The sequence below is a fragment of the Cyrtonyx montezumae genome, unplaced genomic scaffold, assembly GCF_038088225.1.
Source record: "Cyrtonyx montezumae isolate F1298 unplaced genomic scaffold, pur_monq_1.0 scaffold_1, whole genome shotgun sequence".
In the NCBI taxonomy this organism is placed as follows: Eukaryota; Metazoa; Chordata; class Aves; order Galliformes; family Odontophoridae; genus Cyrtonyx; species Cyrtonyx montezumae.
The window spans coordinates 5,500,494-5,521,667 of NW_027071825.1; the positions used below are offsets into that span (position 1 = coordinate 5,500,494).

General features: G+C 38.5%; 1 protein-coding gene across 2 annotated transcripts in view; it reads right to left on the reverse strand.

Annotated features, from left to right (window-relative positions):
• Nucleotides 1-21,174, reverse strand: part of ZFYVE9 (zinc finger FYVE-type containing 9) — a 54,503-nt gene that overhangs the window by 14,987 nt on the left and 18,342 nt on the right. For both annotated transcript variants that reach the window (XM_065738934.1, XM_065738926.1), the window contains exons 2-9: nt 18,692-18,796; nt 15,131-17,208; nt 10,257-10,356; nt 7,383-7,559; nt 6,963-7,132; nt 6,078-6,201; nt 4,298-4,420; nt 2,973-3,128 (exon numbers count right to left, since the gene is read on the reverse strand). In XM_065738934.1, the coding sequence (XP_065595006.1) occupies nt 2,973-3,128; nt 4,298-4,420; nt 6,078-6,201; nt 6,963-7,132; nt 7,383-7,559; nt 10,257-10,356; nt 15,131-17,208; nt 18,692-18,761 (2,998 nt within the window). In that variant the 5' untranslated portion in view covers nt 18,762-18,796. The remainder of the gene's footprint in view (nt 1-2,972; nt 3,129-4,297; nt 4,421-6,077; nt 6,202-6,962; nt 7,133-7,382; nt 7,560-10,256; nt 10,357-15,130; nt 17,209-18,691; nt 18,797-21,174) is intronic.

The window sequence follows — 21,174 nt, forward strand, 5'->3', positions numbered from 1 at the left end:
GGAGTTCACGTACTAAGGGTGGATCTGACAGCTCTATAGTAACATATCCAACTGCTTCAAAGTCCTCACTCAGAGGAATTGAAGTCCTCATTCCCCCATTCACCAGACCTCCTCTCAGGCTTAGAGCCAACAAAGCTAACCATGGGATTGCTGCTGTAACAGTACTTCTACAACTGCAACAGAAATCATTAGCTTTCCATTTCAAAACAAGAAAGGCAACGCAGCAGGGAGCTTGATGGGAAGCAGGAAGCTTTGAAAGGGCCGAAGGAAAAATAAAACAAGGGAAACAACAGCAGTTAATACTTGTCTTAATTAACAAATTTACCATTTATACCTCACATACACACAACCCACAAGGAAAAACAGTATCTTAACTTCAAAATCTCACAATTGCTTTACAGTTATAAAGTCCCAACACTAAAGCTCGTGGTTGAGCACTTCCCCCAGTTAAGGTTCAGAGCGGTGCTGCAGCCGACTGACATCCTATCCACACTAAAAGTGGAGATGCAGCAGAAGGACAAATCATGAAGCATTAAGCATACACACTCCTGCCAGCATGCTGGAGGGCTGAGCTCTGCTGCAGCTAAAATCATGTTCTGCAAGTGGCTGAAAGCACGGGACGTGGCCTGAAGAAACAAACCAACCTCTGAGGAGAGCAGAAGCACCTCAGCGGGGACTGGAGTAAGCACAGGTTTGTGCTTCTTGGTTTGAATGCAGAACTCAAAATTGATCAGGAAGAGCTGGTAAATAAATGTGACTCATGGGAAAAAAAAACAAAAGAATCACTACAGATATGTGCTTTAATTAAGTAATCAAGGTGAGAAATGCTGTATGTTTCGGTTCAAAACAGAAAGAGCAGCAAAACCCAACCATTTCCAAAACAAAATCATTATCACTGTATGCAATTCTTGTTTCCATTCCATTAAAAATTACTCACTGTGTCTTTTTACTTTATGACTGTTATTAAATATTTACTAGAGGAGAAAAATAAAAAACGTCAGAGTTTATTTCAGTTCCCTCGCAGCAAAATAAATTTAAACCAATATATTATACAATGAAAAATGAAACAGTGAGACAGGTTTTCAAATGGTCCCTAAATCCTACTGGAAATTCTCATGTGCTCTAAATATCTATCATTTAAGCTCTAAGAGAGGTGCAATACCTCTGAAAAGAACAAAGTAGGAAGCACAGATGCACCTGCAACAGCACACAAACTGCTAACCACCTCCAAGGGATTGCAACCACCAAACTGAAATCCCTTCAGCCTCTCTGGCTGATTAATTTTGAAAACGACTGGAGCTGCAAATATATACTTCTCCCTCTCCTGCACCCATAACTTGAAAAGAAAAAAGGATGCCCACTGAGAGTGTGCACTACAAAGTGCTACAGGAATTTACTCAGCTGCTATGATCTGTGAAAGTCTCAGTGCTGCTTGGTACTATCCCAAATGGCAACTCTAGCTGTGTACCTCTTTCCACTACACATCTGAAGTACAACACAGAGGAAACACTACCAGAAGAACATTGCAGAGTGGAATTCTTAAGCTGTGAAGTTTGGTTCCCAATGAACAATTGTACAGAAATCAGCAGCCCTGCACACAACTCCAGTCATAGGATATTAAATTATTGCCATGAGAGCACCAGAAAGAGTTTCAAATATGTTATGTAGGAGTTGTGAGTTATCTATTTCAGTAACATAAGCATACAAACATCATTGCAATATACACACCTAGTAGCATATGTGTGTACCAGTGTGTTTGCACACACACACACACACAGCATTTTCTAACCATCTCCATCTGAATAACATCCTAATTAGAAGATAAAGCACTGCCAGTAAAGTGAGATTTGGAAGGTTATGTGTTTCCAGTGTATGTTAAATCCATTATGTCATGTGATAACAGGACATTCTGAGCCTGGCAACCTCTCTGGACAAGATGACTTTTGTCGAGTAAAGACATTTCAGGAGACAAAGATCTTTGCCATTATTTCCTTACAGCACTGGATTCTGTCACTGCACAGGCATTATAGTTGATTGCAGAACCTCTCATAAATGTATTGTCAGTGTATGACCTAAATGTGATGCAATTTCACCTCTGGAAAATTAGCTTTATTTTCTCATCAGAGAAACCAAATAAGAGATTTTCTTTACAAAAAATTGGTTTTGTCCTTCTTTTTCTTCTCGTCAGACTCTTTGTATAAGTGCACTGTAATGTTTTTGAGTTATGGGAGGTTATTAAAATTCAAAGTGCTCCCCCCAGAAGACATTATCAGTTTTGGATTATAAGGTCCAATCGACACTTAAGAGCAGAAGCCCACTTACTCAGCAATTACAAAATGTGTGAAGGTTTACATTATACAAGCTTGTGACTGAGATATTAAAATTCAGGGGAAATTTCTGCAAGGCAAAAACATACATATAAAAACATAGGAACCAAATTTTTAAATTATTTGTTTTAAGATATTTAACACTATCTACAGCAGTTCTCAACATTTTCTTTCTGACTTTAAGCAGAAATGAAAGTTGTTAGAAGCCATGCCATCACTGCACCCAGGAGCCCTGCTGGGTATCTCACTACATTTACTGATAAACCAAGCCGAGCAATAAATTGGGGAATGTTTTAGCTTTACTTAAGTACTTAACCCAAGACCCAGCAGAAATGCCAGAGCACAGAATAAGCAATGGCTGCTGAACAGGACATTGTGACAGGGGGAGTCTCCCTGCTCCATTCCTGCAATAGCCTATGTAAAGCCTTTATAGGCCTTTATTTCCCACGTGCTGGCACCCAGAGTTCAGCTGGAAGATCTTCAGAGCTGCTAACAAGGATGCCATTAACCAATTATAACTCAGCACCCTATCAGCTTTGATCCTTGTTTTTCATATTATCTCGTACAAAAATAGACATTTTTTTAAGTGACAGAAACGTATCTCACCTATTGAAATCATTTTTAAGAGATAGATAGTGTTCCTACCTGCTAAGGCATCCTGATAGAGTTGCACAAAATGGTTAAAGATATCCTTGGGCAAACACTTCTCATCAGGCAAACACTGCAAGAGAATGACTATCTCCGACTGCCCCACTGCATGCATTCCTTTCGTAGTGAAACACCAGCACTTCCTGTTCACATCTGCAGAAAGGAAAGATGTATGAGAAAAGAAAACCAACATTTCACAAAAATACGGCTTAATTTCACTACAGAAAGATTGTCCAATCTTCAGTTTCACAGAATATTTGGTTGTGACGTCTGCCACAGGAACAAATCAGCAAACACATCCAAACCAAAACCAGCTCAGTAATAGCAGTCTGCAACTGAAGAACAGCCAGAGCACTACAGCTGCCAGTCACATTTTGGGATCAGCACCCCAGAGCAGACTTCTAGCAGCTTCTGTGTCCAAATTCAAGGACAGGATATAAATGGGAATAAAGGAAGCTAAGAAAAGGCCAGGCTGTTTGCTGTGCGAATTGCAGTCCTGACAGCTAAACAAGTTTCAGAGAGAGCTCTCTCTTGAGATGGATCATTGAATAACTGTGTTCTGCTTTATATGAATATTAATGATAACACAAGTATCAAAATCCATTTGTTGATGATACTAAGTTACTAGAATAACATTTTTGCATCAAAATACAAGCACCTAAATGTAACACTAACTAGATGCTTACAGATTTAGACAACTTCCTAGTTTATTGTAAAAACTCTTCACAGAAAACATTTAGCTGCAAAACTGCCCTTCTGAATTTTTCAAATATTATTTCCTCATCCACAAGAAACAAACTGAGGCACAAACGTGAGAAGCCATCGATGTGCCTCCCCATGAGCTCCTCCCTCGCTCAGCACACACACACATATGCTTGCACAGTACTGAAAAGGCTACGAGTGACACACAGAGGCACAGAACCTGAGTATTACTATGGGATCCTTTCTACTTTTCTCAGAACAGGATGGCAAGGAAATGAGTTAAGAGACCAAAGGAAGACTGAGTAATATAATATTTTGCCCTCCCAAGTCAGACAGCAGATACCTGCCTCCAAAACTGAGAACAGTGGTTCTATCAATCTAGTTTATATTTTCAGGGGAAAAAAAATGTCTTCATCAATGTCTAAGGCACTGGCCAAAATCCTTATGTAATTTTAATTAATACGGTTAAGTACAAAACTTTCAGTCTGTGCACACTGAGACTTGTCTTACCAAATAAAACTGCTGCTGTAGCTACAATAATACATAGAAAATTTCCCCCATATACCAAGCCTTACTTAATTGTAATAATTAAAAAAAAATCACAGAAAGTATAAACTTACAATTTACAATTTTTACCATGGACAACAAATTAGCATTTAAAACAAATACAAGAGGGTCAGGGCCACCGTCCTCCAGCTGCTGCATGACAGAGATCTGAGAGGGTCTCTCTTCCACAGCGTAATCTATAAAGGAACAAGTAAGCACACAGTGAAATCCTTCACATAGTCACAAAGTACACTGTAATCAGCTGACTGATGCTTTCTGACACTTAAAGAAACACTTATACATTCTGATCTGATCGACTCTTTTCTAGGCTGGTATTTTCCAGTTCAGTAACATTTATGTTCATCACCCCTGTGGATCCTTAAGAAAAGTACTGTTTGTTTTATAGACCAACGTGGGGTTTTTTGTACCAACTGGAGGAGAAAAGGGAAATCAGATGTAGAAATGTGTCATGGTGTCAACTGAAATCCCAAACGACAAAGTTTGCCACTGTTATTTATATCACAGTAAAGCACAGAAGCAGCAGTTCTGAACTCCAAACACAACACACGGTCTATCCCTATGCCACAGGACTTATTTTTCCAGTGCATTAGCTAATGGGAAGACAACAACATGCAACTACATAAAAGTGTTCTTCACAGACTGTAGATGGTCTAACTTCACTGCAAAATGGATTCCAACATGAAATTTCAGAGATGCCTGTCATTTCTCTCTCTGATAAGAATCTGAAGACTAGTGAATTAAAATTTCTCATCCAAGTGATTATAATGTGTGCATTTAAACCAACAAAAAGTTGCACAGAATTGTATTACCCTTCTTTCTTGTTACTTCTAACTGGAAAGGTAATGTTTGTTTTATAACGTAAATATTTTTAAATAAAAATAGAATATTGAAAGTAAAATACTGCAAAAAAAAATCCTTACATGACAGCCTATGATACAAAATCAACTCAGCACACAAAATATAATTTACATGAGGTTATCCTTATAGAAACTGAAAACCATACTGTTGGTTTCCTCCTTTTGTGGAAGCAATAGAATAACCACTTGAACAGTAGACACAGGATGGGACAGATTTGTTCGGAAAAGAAATGCTGCTCACATTTTGGTTTTGACAATTTCCTACAGCCATGGGTCACTTCTGGCTTAATATTAGAAATGCAATATTGCAGCAAAATATTTAATAGGAATGTAAAAAAAAAAAAAAAAAGAAATCAAAGATTAAAAATAAATTAATCCCAGAAACCTATTTTAAAGGATATCATCTTCTAGACAGCAGAAAGCAACTGTCAGATAAACAAACACACTTTTTTTTCAACCTTTAGAAAATTAGCTTTTCTGAATCCTCTCCTGCGTTTGGATGCTCCAGAATGGGACAGCACAATAACTACAAGTTTCACTGCAGGCCAAGATGGTCAATGGTGACATCGTATTCAGAGCTCTGTGATGCCTCAGACAGAGCAGATGTCCCAAGAGAGTTTCAGATAAGGGAAGTATGAATATTCAGAAGGCTAATTAAAATGCATCTCTGTGCAAAATATTCCCAACAGCATGATTAGTGAAGAAATGAACTTTAGTCCAGAAATCCAGGCTAATTTTCTTTTTGCTCTGTGTTTTAGTTCTTACCATAATTTCATTGCAAGATGGAGTTGTTCTGGTTGCTAGCAGGGATCAGGAGTGCAAATGAGTGTCATGACATTTAGAGAGAAGTAGTAGCTGTGAATTTCTTCAGATGCTCACCATACTGATAGCATCTTATTTTTAAAATAAACGCAGTAACAATTGAGCTAATTGCAACTGTGAAGCATAAAAGCTAACTGCCAACTTATCCCCTCACCTCCTTTTACTCCAGTGGAGATGAGAATTGGAGGAAGCCCATCTTCAGGAATTAGATTCATTGCACTGCCAACAGGACTGCCAACCTGAGTTATACTTCCCGAGAATACAGAAGCATTATCAGTCTATAAGAAGCAAACAATAAGAAAAGACAATATTACAGAAGAAATTTAAGAGCTGCTTGATTAGATTACCTATGTCTAGGTAAAGGACTTTATGTCTGCTGCACAAACAGAAGGATCAAGTACTCTGTCTCTTTAAAAATAGATTACGATGAGGACTCCTACATGTGAACTTCTATTAAAAAGTCAGCTCAGAGACTGCAACTCCCTACTCCAGCACAACACATGCCAATCTCCTTTATAACAGTACATGCAAACATACCCATGCACACCTGAACTTTGTGAAAAGTCCCAGTGCTGTCCACGTGAAGCAAGGTGCACTTGGTACTGTTGGACTGTATCTGTGTTTGCATGCATAAATTGTTTTATGAGAAGTCTCAAGCAAAAGACTTTCCCATTCTGTGCTACGACAATGTTATTGACACAAACCCTCCCTGACAATGACTCAGCCTTTTTAAAAACACGTTACATAAATGTGCTTCACACACAGCCTGTACAGCTCAAGCCTTGGAAGCCAACGAGCACATAAACTTTAAACAACGCTTTAAACACTCTATCTCCTAAGAGTTCATTTTAGGCCAAAACGTGTCTGCTTCAGCACTCTGCAAACATGAAAGTAAGCGAGGACACTTGTTATGTAACATGTAAAGACAAGCTTCATCAGATTTCCCACATTAGCCTTCCTGAAATCACAGAAGCTACTAACACCTATGACCAAAGTAAGTCTTGTGTTTTGAATGGTTACTAGTGTATTGTTTCCTTACTTCTGCTGATAAAGCATTGTTGGTTACGGGCTTTGCTGGATCGTGTGATACTGCTAGGGTTCCTGTAGAAGTTGTTCCAGCTACTGTCAGTTTTGCTGCATCAGCAACTTCTCCATTGGGTAATATCCCATCAGCAAACCAAACACGTCTTTGTTCTCTAGGTTGAGCCACTAGAGAGGAAAAAAAATGGCATTTAACATCTCACAGCAACTTTGACTCTCTGTAGCAGCATCACATATAAACTAAACACTAATCTGCTGGGAATGGTTTACATGTCCTTAAAAACCTTATGTCTCTAGCAAGGGCAGGAATGCCACACTGGCATTAGCTAGAAAACTCCAAGCAGATGAAGTACAGATATTCTCAACAACATCTTACAACAGCTAAACTGAAAGGGAAAAAGAAGAGAATTACTCTTACCTTCTGCTCCAGGATGCTTTAAAACTCCCACGGGTACCATGACAGTGGGAGGTGGAGAGCTCAGGGCACCCGATGCCTGAGCCTGCTGCAAAGGAGGGATAGTAGAACAGTATTCAGCAGGATTGTTAGGGTTAGGACTCTGGCTTGAGGCACTCATCATGTTCTCCCAGGCTTGAGCTAAAGCAAACAAAGAACAAGAAGCATGAGCAGAGGAAACTAACTAAGATTGCAAAACACTGTCAAGTTCTTGGCTAGAGTAACTCTGGACCCCTGGCACCTCACTAAGATAACCTCTCTTCATTTAAAACCTGAAGAGACTGTAATTGAACAATGAGACACATGGCATTAGGAGAAAGGTCACTGATCCTATGCAACAAAAATATCAGGTTATACAGAAGCATCTTCTGAAAGCTTTAACAATACACTTGAACTGACTGATGCTTAGTTATTCATGCCTCGCTCTGCACTTTGAAATATATATTTATATATCATACATATGCATACATATATATATATATATATATGTATCTTTATCATACCGTATTTCATTAGACTTCAATGGACATTCCCCATTCCTACTACAAATGTTTAACAACCCACAGGACATCCCAGTAGATTTATCTTCTGTATATGCCAGAAAGCACCTTACATTTCTTTACATTAAAGGTAGATGATTTATAGATCAACTTACATTCTTCACAATTAAAAAACAAAACAACAACAACAAACAAACAAACGTATGCTATTGATGTTGAAGGAATCATCTGAACCTTAATTTAACTGCCAAACCAATAATGCACAAAACTCCTGTTGACATCACCACCACTGGGAAATCTCTATCCAGAGGAGTAGACGATACCTCCAAATTATAACTTCTTCATCTGTAAGGAAGGCTTGTAGCCATGCAAGTTACCAGAAAATTCAAATGTGTGTTTGTAGCCCGTCCACATTAGTTACAAATAAATGCAATTCTCCAGCCAAGCATAAATATCACAGCATCTGAATTCTCAAAGCAGCTTATAACCCTGTATGTGATTTATTCAGCCTTGGGTTCCTTTGGCTATGAATTGTCATAAAATCAAAAATGAAAACAACAAAACTGAAAAGAAAAACAAAGAAAAACACAAGAGAACATAAACCCTTCTCTCTTCCCATCAACCTGCAAGACCAGTTGACTGAAATACTATCAATGGAAATTTGAGTAAAAAGATTAAATAAGTACTTTTAACAGCAATTCTGTATGTATTTAGCATATATTTCCCGAAAGAAGTGTAAATGATCCACAAAAAAATTACTTCTCCAAGATCCCATAATTAGAGAATTCACAGCAGAGTAAAAGAGCATTTTTAAAGCCTTCTCTTGATCTACCAAAGTGCCAACTCTGCATCATCTACCAACTAAAAACACAGCAACAGCAGCACTGGAAGCTTCTTTAGTACATAGTCGGCCCATAAGGAAGCATCAGAAAAAAAAACCACACAGCCCTCCCTCAACATCTTACAAAGCAGGTACTGAGCAACCAAATGAACTAATGACTTTAAAACAGCAATTCCTATCACCAAATCCCAAACTGTGCAAAGATGCTCAATGTGCTGGAAAAAAAATCCTTACAGGAAAACTAACTGCAAGAAATCTGGAAAGATCAGAAAGGATCACACAACAGGGAAAATAATCAGTAACTAAAAGCATCACCACAAAGCACTGCAGCAGGGATAGCAACACAGAGGCAACTGAGAGGCAGCACACCTAAGTAGCTCTCTCCCTACAATAAACCAAGCAATGGTGTCACTCTTTGCTGCCATTAATGTGTTTCCATCCTGGCAGCGGGACAGAAAGGCTTTTAAAAGGAAATCGTTATAACATGATCAATTTTATTATGCCTTTTTACAAGAACACTTCTGGTTTCAACTGAAATATTTTCTTATTTCTTCCTTCCCCAAGCTGAAAACAAATCCTACTCACCACTAAAAGGAGCTGGCTCTCTTCTGCCAGGTGTTACCTACTTACTTGTTCTTGTATACTTTGGAATGTGCTCAAAATGTTAACACTGTATTTGCTGGGGCTTGCTCTTAACTTCTAGATAGTACTGCCAGCATTTCCTGTCACTTCATATATTTGGCCCACAAGTTAGTACTGATTCCCTGGGAATTTGGTTTTGAAGAAACTGGGTGCGTTATCAGTGCTGCTCACTTTTTAAGTCATCTCTTAAGAGCACGGGAGCAGACAATTCCAAAGCACGTGAGCAGGCAGAAGGCCACATTGGCTGAGCATGGATCTTTTTACAGTGCTTTCGGGGAAAAAGAAAGTGTACAGTCAACAGCAAGCTGACTACGTGCCCAGACAGCCAAAAGGAGCAAGCATGTCCTGGGGTGCACCAGGCCCAGCAGTGCCAGCTGGGCAAGGGAAGGGACTGCCCCACTCTGCTCTGCACCATGCAGCCTCACCTCCAGCACCATGTGCATGTTTGGGCACCACCATATATAAAGCCAATTAAGAGCATCCAAAGGAGGGCTATGAAGATGCTCAAGGGTCTGGAAGGCAAGTCGTATCAGGAATGGCTGAGGTCACCTGGTTTGTTCAGTCGATCCCCCAGGCCCCCAGATCACTGCATGTGGAATCCTGTTGCAGCATTCACAAAGGAGAGTTCCCCAAACTCGTGGCAACCTTTCTGGTCTTTGTCTTTTGTTAATCATGTTTGGTTGAGGAATTCCCACTTTCCTCAGAGATTACAAGCTGATTTCTCAAGAGCCTTGACTTCCTCTACTTACCCATACAAATAAAAATATCTTTTTATTATTTTTTTTTCTTAAATCATCACTGCTGCTCAGCACAAAGCCAACAAAGCTCAGCATTTCAGATTCTCTCTCCACTTACCATTCATTAGTACTGAGTGGCAGATTACACACACTCTAGCTTCCTTTCGATCCATGTACAGCAGCTTGCACTTCAGGCTACAGCATGCTGCACAAAAAACCTGGAAACCAAAGGGAAAAAACTTAAATGCTGTTCAAAAATATGCAATGAATTGAATATTGGTAAAGCTCTAGACATGCAAAATAAGAAGGGAAATTATCAGTATTTTCCCATTAAAGCCACAGGGACTATTATCTGCCTGAGACACCCTTCCTACCAATCCCAATGAAGCAGCAGTATCTGCAGCACATAAATGCATGTTGTACAGTGGTGTTTTTTAGAACATGTTTTGCACAGATGACAACAGCTTATTAAATTCCTACCACATTACAATCCCTCACTGATTTAACAATTTGAAAGTGAGTATCAGTCTTAAAGCACGATTACTTTCTACAATCAACTCTTTATAAATACACCAGTTTTCTCTACATAAGAGATTGCTGTGTTAGAATTAATCTCTGCCAAGTCATTATTACTTGCAGCAGGATGGTTCATCTTTATCATAACTATTTCATCTCTTCATACGTATTCATCAGCCAAGCGAGTACTGATGTATGAAAACGCTGTAAGTGTTCAGTGGATAGAATAACACATCTTACTGCAGGAAAACAGTTTCATTTATTAAGGACAAAAAAAAATAAAAAAGAAGAAAAAGCTCATACTTACTTAATTACAGACACTACACCACCACCACACTTCAGAGAAATCATGAACTGCATTTTGCACACTCTGGCTGCAAAGAGGGACCCTGAGCAAAATCTCTGGAGGCAAAACTGCTTGCAGTTCATTGCCAGCACGTCTCACCTGAGCTGCACCTAACAGTTCCCAAGTCCTGGGCAGGAAACAGTGCTGAGACTTCTTCCTACCAAGCAAATCCATAAGCACAGCTTGTGCACCAAAAGAAATACAGACACGTTCCCACAACAGCACTTGCAGTATGAAAATCACACCGATCAAATAAATCAGGGTGTCTCGGTGATTTCTTTGCTTTTAAGTAACATTTTCTGTTAAAATAACTACATCACATTATCTTCTCAGGGTTCTGTGTTATTCAGGTAACATGAAGATACTGATGAATACACACACAGAGCACTGACATCACATTTGGGAAACGTGAAGCAGCAACAGCTATACCACAAATGAGTTCAGGCATCAAGCAAGAATTTCAAATCTTACTTTTAGTTGGTTTTCAATGTATCATTAACAAGGCATTATTACAATCTGAAATGTTTTCTTAACCAAAAAAATAGCTGCATTATCACTTCAACAGCAATACTAGAGTAATGCAAACAACCAACTACAGAAGATTCTCATATAATGCAGCCTAATTAAGCTTCAATCAAGTTAAAGATGACACCAAATAACAGCGACTTTCCAGGCACCATTGCAGACTTTTAGTGGCAGATGTTTCAAAGAAGCTCAGACAAAATAAGCTCCACATTTCAATGTGAGAGCCATAAACTGAATGTGAAGAACCAAGAGCTCACCTTATCCATTTCACTTCATCTTAGTATTCCCTAATTACACCAGTGTAAACATTTCAGAAAGCAAACAGAAGCATGCCTATGCTAGTCTCTTCATGCAAAAATAAAATGCCTCCCTTCCACATGTGATTAAAAAAAAATGCAAATGTACTTTTAAAACCTTTTTCCTGTATTTACACCTTAATCCAGTGTACAAGATTTCTAGGAGATATTAACAATAACATAAAAGCGTATTTTAGACACATTTTACTTCAGTTCTCTGGGAGAAACTTCTGCTTGAAGTTTCAGTATTGAACATGGAAAAATAAATGTCATAATAATAGATGATTACACAAATTGTTATCAAATTTATGACCTTTTATCAAACAACACACCATGCACTCAGCAAAGTTCATGAGTGCAACAGTCCCCAAGACATAAGTATTAAGAAAGAAAACAGATAACGATGACATCTACACCTCCTCTTCTATGCTCCATTAGCTTTCTGACAGCAGGAAATCAGAACCACAGGCTGGTTGAGGTTGGCAGGGACCTGTGGGTCCCTCTGGCCAGCAAAAAGATGACTGACATTACTTGTCTGTAAAAAGATGACATGACAATTTTATGTTTTTCCTATCATGGATGATTGTTTCACCCACCAATGGAAAATACATAAATATATAAGGCAAAATTTATGAATGTGTTAACCCACATTCTTCAGGCTCTTAATTTTAATTCAAAATTGCCTGTAAGCATATTACTTCTTATCATTCCCCTGAGATTGCTTTCTTCCATTAATCTTGCAATTATTATCCTGAAATTAAAAACAGAGGCAGACTTCCCAGGTGCCACTCGATTTTTAAATGCCATTTTCACTTCCAAATGAAATAAACATTCACCTCTACCACATTTTGCCTCTTTTTTTGTTGTTGATGTGCTAAAGCTTGAGTTCAATAATCTTTATTCCCATGACCATTCCCTCAGAAACAAGAAATTGTCAAACATGAAGATGTTATCACTGCAACTCCTTAATGGAGATTTATGCATTTAATAGAAGCAGTTGTGATGCAGTAGTTTCTCACACCACAGGCACACTGTCAACATGGTTTACTTTGGCCTGGCTGTCCTAAGCAGGGAACAGAGCAGACAGCTGAGCACATCTCAAGCCACTCCAGCTAGATTCATCAGAGCTTGCCTTTCAAGGCCTCTGGTGCCTCTCCTCCCAGAAATGTTACAGGACTTGAATGCTGTGAAGCAACCTGCAGTAAGTGCTAGGCAGTATCTGATTCACACCAATGTGTAGCATTTACAAATGAGTGTTTTCATTAGGGAAAAAAAAATGTAAAAAGGCATAAAAAAGAAGCTTCACAGAATTATCTGCAGTATTTTTTGACTGCACATGTGCAAATTAGGCTCAGCAATATTAGCTATCACAAGTTCTAGAAACAAGTCCTTCTGAGGATTATTCTAAGAACACTCTGAGAATATTAAATACCAATACATGTATTTTTCATAACTGAGAAATAATTTTGTCTACAGAGCAGAGGGACCCTTTATTTCATCTATTTCTGAAGTACTATCCAAAGCAAGGCTGGTTGTTCTTCACAAGGTTTGCTCTGCTTCTCAAGTATGATCATCTTTAAAGGAAAATAAAGAAACAAAAAAAAAGACACCACATATTTTGGCCTTAAACTACTTACGTTCCACCCATTTCACATAAGGTTATTCTCAGTTTCTGCTTTCTCATCTGTGCAATTCAGGGCTTCAACCGTTACACAGAAGTCATTAAATATCAGTAATAAAGTTATCTAAAACCAACATACCAAAAAAAAGGTAGAAAATACTGCCGTACATAAAGATTGTAACTGTATCAAATAAAAAATTGGACCTAAATAACTGACAGTGTAAGTTAACATATAAAAGCTAAACAATTCCTTTAACTGACAGTGCTCCCTAACTGCCATGAGAACAAGATCGAGCCCTCTGATACTAACTGAAAGTGCACAGAGTGCAGGCAAGCACCTCTCACGATGCTTATTGATCTTCTGTGGTTACTAGCTCCCCCTCAGGACTTGCACTGCAAACAACCTGCAACAGGATGGCAGAGGCAAGCAACTGGAAGTCCTTAAGCAGTGCGTAACTAGTATCTGTGTAGGAGTCAAAAACTTCCTGGCAACAATTCAGCAGGTCCTGAAGTCAAACTTGTTTAAAGTCTAATTACATGATGATGCAATGAAGAAACTGAATGCTACATGCCTTTTCATTACTAAATAAGAGAACTGGTACATACATAGTCTATTATGGAAGAGTAAGCCTATTTTCAAGTAGCTGCTTCCAGAAACAAGCGATTTAAGGGTTTGAGCTTTCCAGATACGATTGCCTTCTTTTAGGTCCTTTGTTCATGTTGTTTTACCCCCTGGACTCTTCTGGGAGCTAAAGATATGCCCATAGCACTCAGGGGGTCTTCTGATCAACTTCAGAAACAGTACAACGGGATCCTAAATAAACCAGTGTTACTTATGAAGTAAAATTTTCCCCATTTACATGCTTCTTCTTATTTTAAAATTATTCATGAATATTCAGTTTGATCAGTGTTAAGTTACCTCTTTTGAATAGTAATAGTTTATCCCAAGTTTCTATTTCCCACATGCCACTGCCTTAAGTTTCAGTAACAAGGTACTGAGAATATTTCATAACCTCACAACATAAGAATTTGAGCTGGCCTAGATGGCACTTCTCAAATTACCAAAAATAAAAATAAAAATAAAAAAGCCAACACTGAAATACAGAAGTTATGTTTTGATTATCTTCAATACAGAATTTCTCATCATGTATCCATCCATCAGATCACAGAAAACTTACTGTATGATTTTTTTTCAGGAACAAAGGTATATTCTTTTCAAGAGAAGATGTGATATGAGAAATAGAAGATATTACAGAAAGCTTAGAAGAACAGAACTGAACAGCCATCCAGTCCACCAAGAATGCCAGAAACACTGCACTTCCAATCCCCATCAATAAGTTTGTGTATCTTTAATGGGATTATTGACAAAGTAATTTCTGCAAACTAGTTTCCCACACTTTGCCATTTTATACTAGTTTTACATGAATTCAATGCTTGTTGATTATAGCAATTAACTCATATACTGCTCATACAGGATTATTCTCACAGCTAAGAAAAACAGTTATTCCTTACTAGAATCTCAAAGAGATTAAAACTTACAAATTTCTATTCTTCCATCACAAATCAAACAGCATTTTAGGAAGAGATGCCACAGTTAAGTACAGACAGCCTGATCAGGAAGTTCTGTTTTGATTTTATCCATATCAGCAACTGAAAGCATGCTCTGAACTTACTCGTAATGAACTCACCTTCCCACAAGCTCTGCAATGATGCCTTCTTTTCGTGAAGGTAAATCTCGCCTCACATTTCATGCAGTTTGGTGCTTGAGAATCTGGAACCCAAACTGGAGCCACCTCACCCAAAGTAGTAAAAGGCTTTCTGGCTGGAGCTCCAAACTGACCAGCTCTGAGATCATTATCTGGACTATCTGGGGCTACTGCAAGGCACGGACTACTAGAGACTCCAGATTCGTACTCTTCTAAATGTTCTCCATTAGTATCAGTAACAGAGGCATTTAATGATGTTTCACCAGGAAACACATCTGCTGTCAAGTTATCCCCTAACTGCGTCTTAACAAAGACATTTTTGTTTTTACTATTACCTCCACAGTTTGGGGGAACAAGATCATTTTGTAAGTGGTCCGATAATGGCTTTGGAATCTGCAATTTAAGATTTGTAGGTTGTTTAGGTCTTGCACCACCAAAAGGAACACTGACAGACTGCAGATTAGTCACTGGTTTTGGTGAAGCTTGCCCTTGCAGGGATGGCACCTGACTACACAGATTATGTATATAGTTCTTCTTTACATGGTCACCAGCACTGTTTAAAATAAGACCACTCCCTTCTATGGTCTCATTTCCTCTCTGTTCATAAACATTAGCATAACATTCTGACTTGCTCTCCTCTATTTCCTTTTCCTCTGTTACCGAGTCTTCCTTGGAGGGTAAAGTCTTTGGAACATGAGCAACAATTGGGTTCTGCATTCCATAGGAATCACAACCATTAGACAGAGAGCTTGCCATTGATGTACCCATCGCATCAGAGAGACTGGACCCTTCAAGCTCATCTGTACCAGTCCCTTTTAAGTCTATGCCCATCTCCATCTTCCCATCTCCACCTTCTTTGCTACTACTGCATGTCTCATCAGGCTGGTTTGTCTGCAGAAGTCGTTCATTCTCTTCCACAGTTTGCTTATTATTAATCTCATTCAATCTAGTCAATTCCCAATTAGTCATCTCCTGAGATTCAGGGTAACACTCTTCCATACTGAGCACTTCAGATGTGCCAAGATTTTTATCATGTTCAATAACTTCACTTTCAACGGCACTACCATCCTCAGAGGTAAAATGTTCTGCAACACATTCCTTGTAGTTGCCACTTCCAGTCGCATTAGATTGACAAGTCTCTTCAAGCCCAGATAGCCTACAACACATTTGTTGGGTTGTGTCTTCTCCTAAGCTTCCATTACTTGAACTAGAAGAAAAGTTTTTAACTTCTAGATCTGTTCTCTGAGGAATGGCTTTACTACTAAAATTTTCAACTGACACACAGTTTTCTTGCATTTTAATGATACCATCAACAGGTCTCTTACAGAGAGTCACTGTGTTAATCCCTGCAGCTGTAGCTTCTGAAAGCCATGAATCTTTACTCATATTAAAATCATCCTTTAAGCAAGAGGAGGGGCATGCAACGGTCAAGGTTTCAGATGAAGCATTAAACAAATTACTTCTAGAGTCATCTTCAGCACACAGCCAATTTACTTGCTTTTCTGTATCAGTATCTTTTTCCGTGGATCCATTTATAGTAACACTGAACTCGTCACTCTGTTGGTTTTCATTATCCAGTGTAAAGTTAATAGTGTCCATCAGGGATTGACTGTTGTAATTTTTACAATCCAGCAAGTCACCACTTTGCAGTGTTCTGTCACAGTTATGCATAACTGCCACCACTAGTACATTTTTCTCCTCTGGCAAGCAAGCTATACTTCCACATTTGTTCTCTCCAGATTCCACACTGTTACACTGATCATCCCGATTACTATTTCTTTTAATTAACTGCTCATCTGCTGCTGCCTGATCATCAATCCACATGACTGGAGTCTCTGGGCTCAGGCTAAAATCCTTTCCATTAGCACAGTGATCCTCTCCTCCTGTTGGTGTAGTCACTGAATGAGACAAGGAGAAAGACTTTAATCTCTGCTGACATTCGTTAGGAGTTGTAGCTTCATTCACATGAGCCACAGTCGGGTTACACGTCAGATGGCATGAAGGAGGATCTAGAATCTGATTCCACTTTGCACCCAATAGTGTAGGTGAAACAGCGGCATCTGAAAAAATTGTTTGCATAATGAATAAGACAACTTACTGTCCTAATAGATTCTATTAACTCTGTTGCATTAGAATATCCCAAACATGAATGAAAAGATGTTCAACTATTAGCAGAATTGTAAAATTAACATCCTTGATCAACCACTAACATCTCCTAATAACCATGATGTTACATGTCTTGTTGCGTGATGTCTTGTTGCGTGATGTTTCTGGAACAGAAGGATTTTATATCTACTCAATTAATCCAAGCATAAATTCAGGCTGAGTGGAAAACTGCTTGAGATCAGACCTGAGGAGAAATTGGGGGTGACTGTTAATGAAAGACTCAACATGAGCCAGCAATGTGCACTTGCAGCCCAAAAGAGCAATTGCACCCTGGCTTGCATCAAGAAAAGCATGACCCTATGGCTGAGGGAGGTGATTCTGCCCCCTACTCTGCTCTTGTGAGACCCCACTTGGAGTACTGCACTGGGTTCTGGGTCCCCAGCACAAGAAGGACATAGAGGTGTTGGGGCAGGTCCAGAGAAGGGACACAAAGATGATCAGAAGGCTGAAACACCTTCCCTACAGGGACAGACTGAGAGAGTTGATGCTCTTCAGCCTAGAGAAGGCTTCAGGGGGACCTTGTAGCAGCCTTCCAGTACCTAGAGGGGGCCTACAGGAAAGCTGGGGAGGGACTTATCTTGAGGGCAGGTAAAAACAGGGCGAGGGGAAATGGCCTTAAAGTGGAAGAGAGTGGATTTAGAGTAGATATTAGGGAGAAATTCTTTACTGTGAGGTTGGTGAGACGCTGGAACAGGTTGCTCAGCGAGGTTCCAGTCTCTGGAAGCATCCAAAGCCAGGCTGGATTGGGCTTTGAGCAACCCTGTCTAGTGGAAAGTGACCCTGCCTATAGCAGGGGGGAACTGGATGATCTTAAAAGGTCCCTCCCAATCCAAACCATTCTATGATTCTATTATGAATTTGGACAAACAATTTTAAATGTATCAATTAATATATTTTACATAGCTTGAAATGCCTAGAAAGACTCCCGTTCCTATTAAACGTTCAGCCTCTTTGACAGCAAAAAAGTAGCAATTAGACAAAGCAAAACTCAAATACTTCAAATACGATAGCTCTCATTACATAACTTATGTGACCTAATAAAACATTTCTATGCTTGAATCTCACAGAACTACAAAAGCAGCTTAGAATATAGACATTTTGTCTGATATATTTAAAATGAACCACAAAAAAATATATATATAGCTACAGAGATGAAGCTCCACAAAACCTTACTTTAAAAAGTTTATTTATATTCGTTTCTATGAAAAGAGAAAGGAACAAATTTTAAACAAATAAAGAAGATGAAGAAAATGCTATTAACAAGTACTGAAGACACTCCATACCAAATCAACAGATTTATTTTCCAAATTGTTGTGCTTTCCTTTGGTTTTCCCCACAGAACATCACACATCTATGATCTTGTTCAAAACTACTCACCTTCGTTTTGTTCAAATTCATCTAAAACCTTATCGAGGTTATATGCCTCTGCTTGGAAATAGTTCTCCATTTGTCAGGGAACAACCACCAGATTCCTGTCTGAACCTGACAAACAGAACAAATTACAATCAGTTATCTACACTTCAGTTCCTCTGTTTTAAGAGGCGAAGAAGATCAAATTTTAAATATATTACACTCATAAAGCAAAAGTATATAAATTATGTGTTTTAATTTGCATAATTCAGATTGACAACCTCCCCGAACTTGCTTTATATTTTAATATTATCACCAAATTTATAGAAGTATTTTTTAAAATGTTTCCATGCAAGCAAACTTTTCATTTTTTATAGCATTTATGAACATTTGCAGAAGAATATGTTTTTTAAAATCTTGCCATACACAAAGTAGAAGTGTTGATGTGAACCAGGTGTCTGCAGAAACAACATTTGAAGAATGCAGGTTCATTTTTACACACTGGCTGTTACAGGAACAGAAAATATCCTCATCAGACGAATAAAAAATAGTAACAAAACCAGGTTTGCAAATCTGTGTCAGTTCAGAGCAGAATGTATTCCACACCACAGTACTTACAAAATGCTGTGCGTGTGTCCCTGTGTTTCACTCAGTGCATTTTCCAGCTAACATCTTTTTGAGAGGCCAAAATAAAGGGATTTTCTTTTCAAGACTTGGGAGAACAATATACACAGGAAGCACGTCAAATTGATTTCTGCACTTTAAAATTCTCTGTTTAGAAACCTCACTTTGGGGGAATATAATAAAAGTGAGAATCATGTAGTTCTTTCTTTTGCAGCATTAACCTAGGATCAGCAAAATGCAACATATGTCCAAAACCCATTATTTTTCTCACGTTTCGAGCTTTTCTTTTCATTACATATCACTGCAATTTTTGTCATTATTTAGATCACTGAGATTTTCTTTCCATCGCAATAAACAAGAGGAAGAGAAGAGGAGGAGTTTTGAAAGAACTGCTCCCATAACTGCTGAGGCAAAAATACACTCAACAATACTGCCCTGAAAACATCAAAGCCAGTCACGTGCTTTTACCCTCCCAGCTCACCATCAATGCTTACCTCAGCATCTGATAGCATTGTCTCAACTTTTTACATTCAAATAAAACACTGACCTCAACCTGAGCATTTAAACAGATCAGTCAAAGCCAGCAATACTTTCTAAGCCATTTCAGATGCCAAATGATGATGTCAATGCAGCCTTTCTTCTACTGCAACATTACTGTCTAACTGTAAGGATTACCATAATGATGAGAGCAAAACTGCTCCTACATTAGTCCAGAAATACAACTAAGCATCAATCTGAAGATCCAGCTTCTGGCTTCATGCTACTACTGACTAGTTCACATGGCATTGAACAAGAAATCTAAACTCTGTGTTTCTGTTTTTGTCATGTCTCATAGGCTAGCAGTATTCTGATTCACTCATTTCTCAGAGATGCTTCAATGATTCCTACTTGTAAAGTAGTTGAGGCAGTAAACGGTGTTTATAGAACTATGCTAGCTCTTAAAATAATGCTTTAATAATCCTTGTTTCTATAATAGGCAAGCACCAGAATCCAGCAAGGGCAAAGAAGTAAGCAGTTTCATCAAAATACAACACTCTCAGGTTAAAAATGAAGATGACAAGAGAGGAAAAAAAAAACCCAAAAAACTAAGCCATTAAATAACCTTCTACAACTCCATACAATAAACGTTTTCACCTTTTCATCTTATCAGTAAGAAGATGGTTGTTGCGCTACTAAAGACTCAGAGCAACAAGACACTGTGATTCATTTCCTAAAAACACTACCACTGAAGGCATTTTCACTGAGAAATGTGTGTCATAACCTACATACCATAAAGAGAGACCTTGATTTGATCTGTTCTTTGAACACTATCCAAAATATTCTCTCCAGAGCTGGCTTTCAAATGCCGTGAAATATAGAAATGGAAGAGGAAGGGGTGAGAACCTTGTTGTACAGTAAGAAACAGTGTTAGACCTGACAGCTAGACTCCATCTCCACTAAAAACCAGCTCCTTTACACTAGAGATACTGACAAAGAAACAAGTCAGAATAACTTTCCAATCCAATGCTAGACATTGTTTTAATGTTATCTCTGTACTTCTAGAATTTGAGGAAAGTATCACAAGGTTTATTTCAATTACTACAACATTAAATTTTGTATTCTTTAACATGCTTGCTTTCCTGAAGAAGGTAAAGACAAGTTCTGGTCTCTAGCTGTGGTAGTGTACTCTTTGATCCCATGGACACCATTTTTTATGGTCCTCCTGAGCTATCCTACCTGCCAAGGTGATATGAATTTTCCACAGCACTTTAACTAAAACGATTACATTTACTATACAATTAAGTCAAAATAATTTTAAAAAGCAGATATTTCTCCTTAGACAGAGACTTAGACAACCAAACTGCAACTGTTTGTAGGTTCTCTTGCACCTTTCCCTTCTTCTCCTT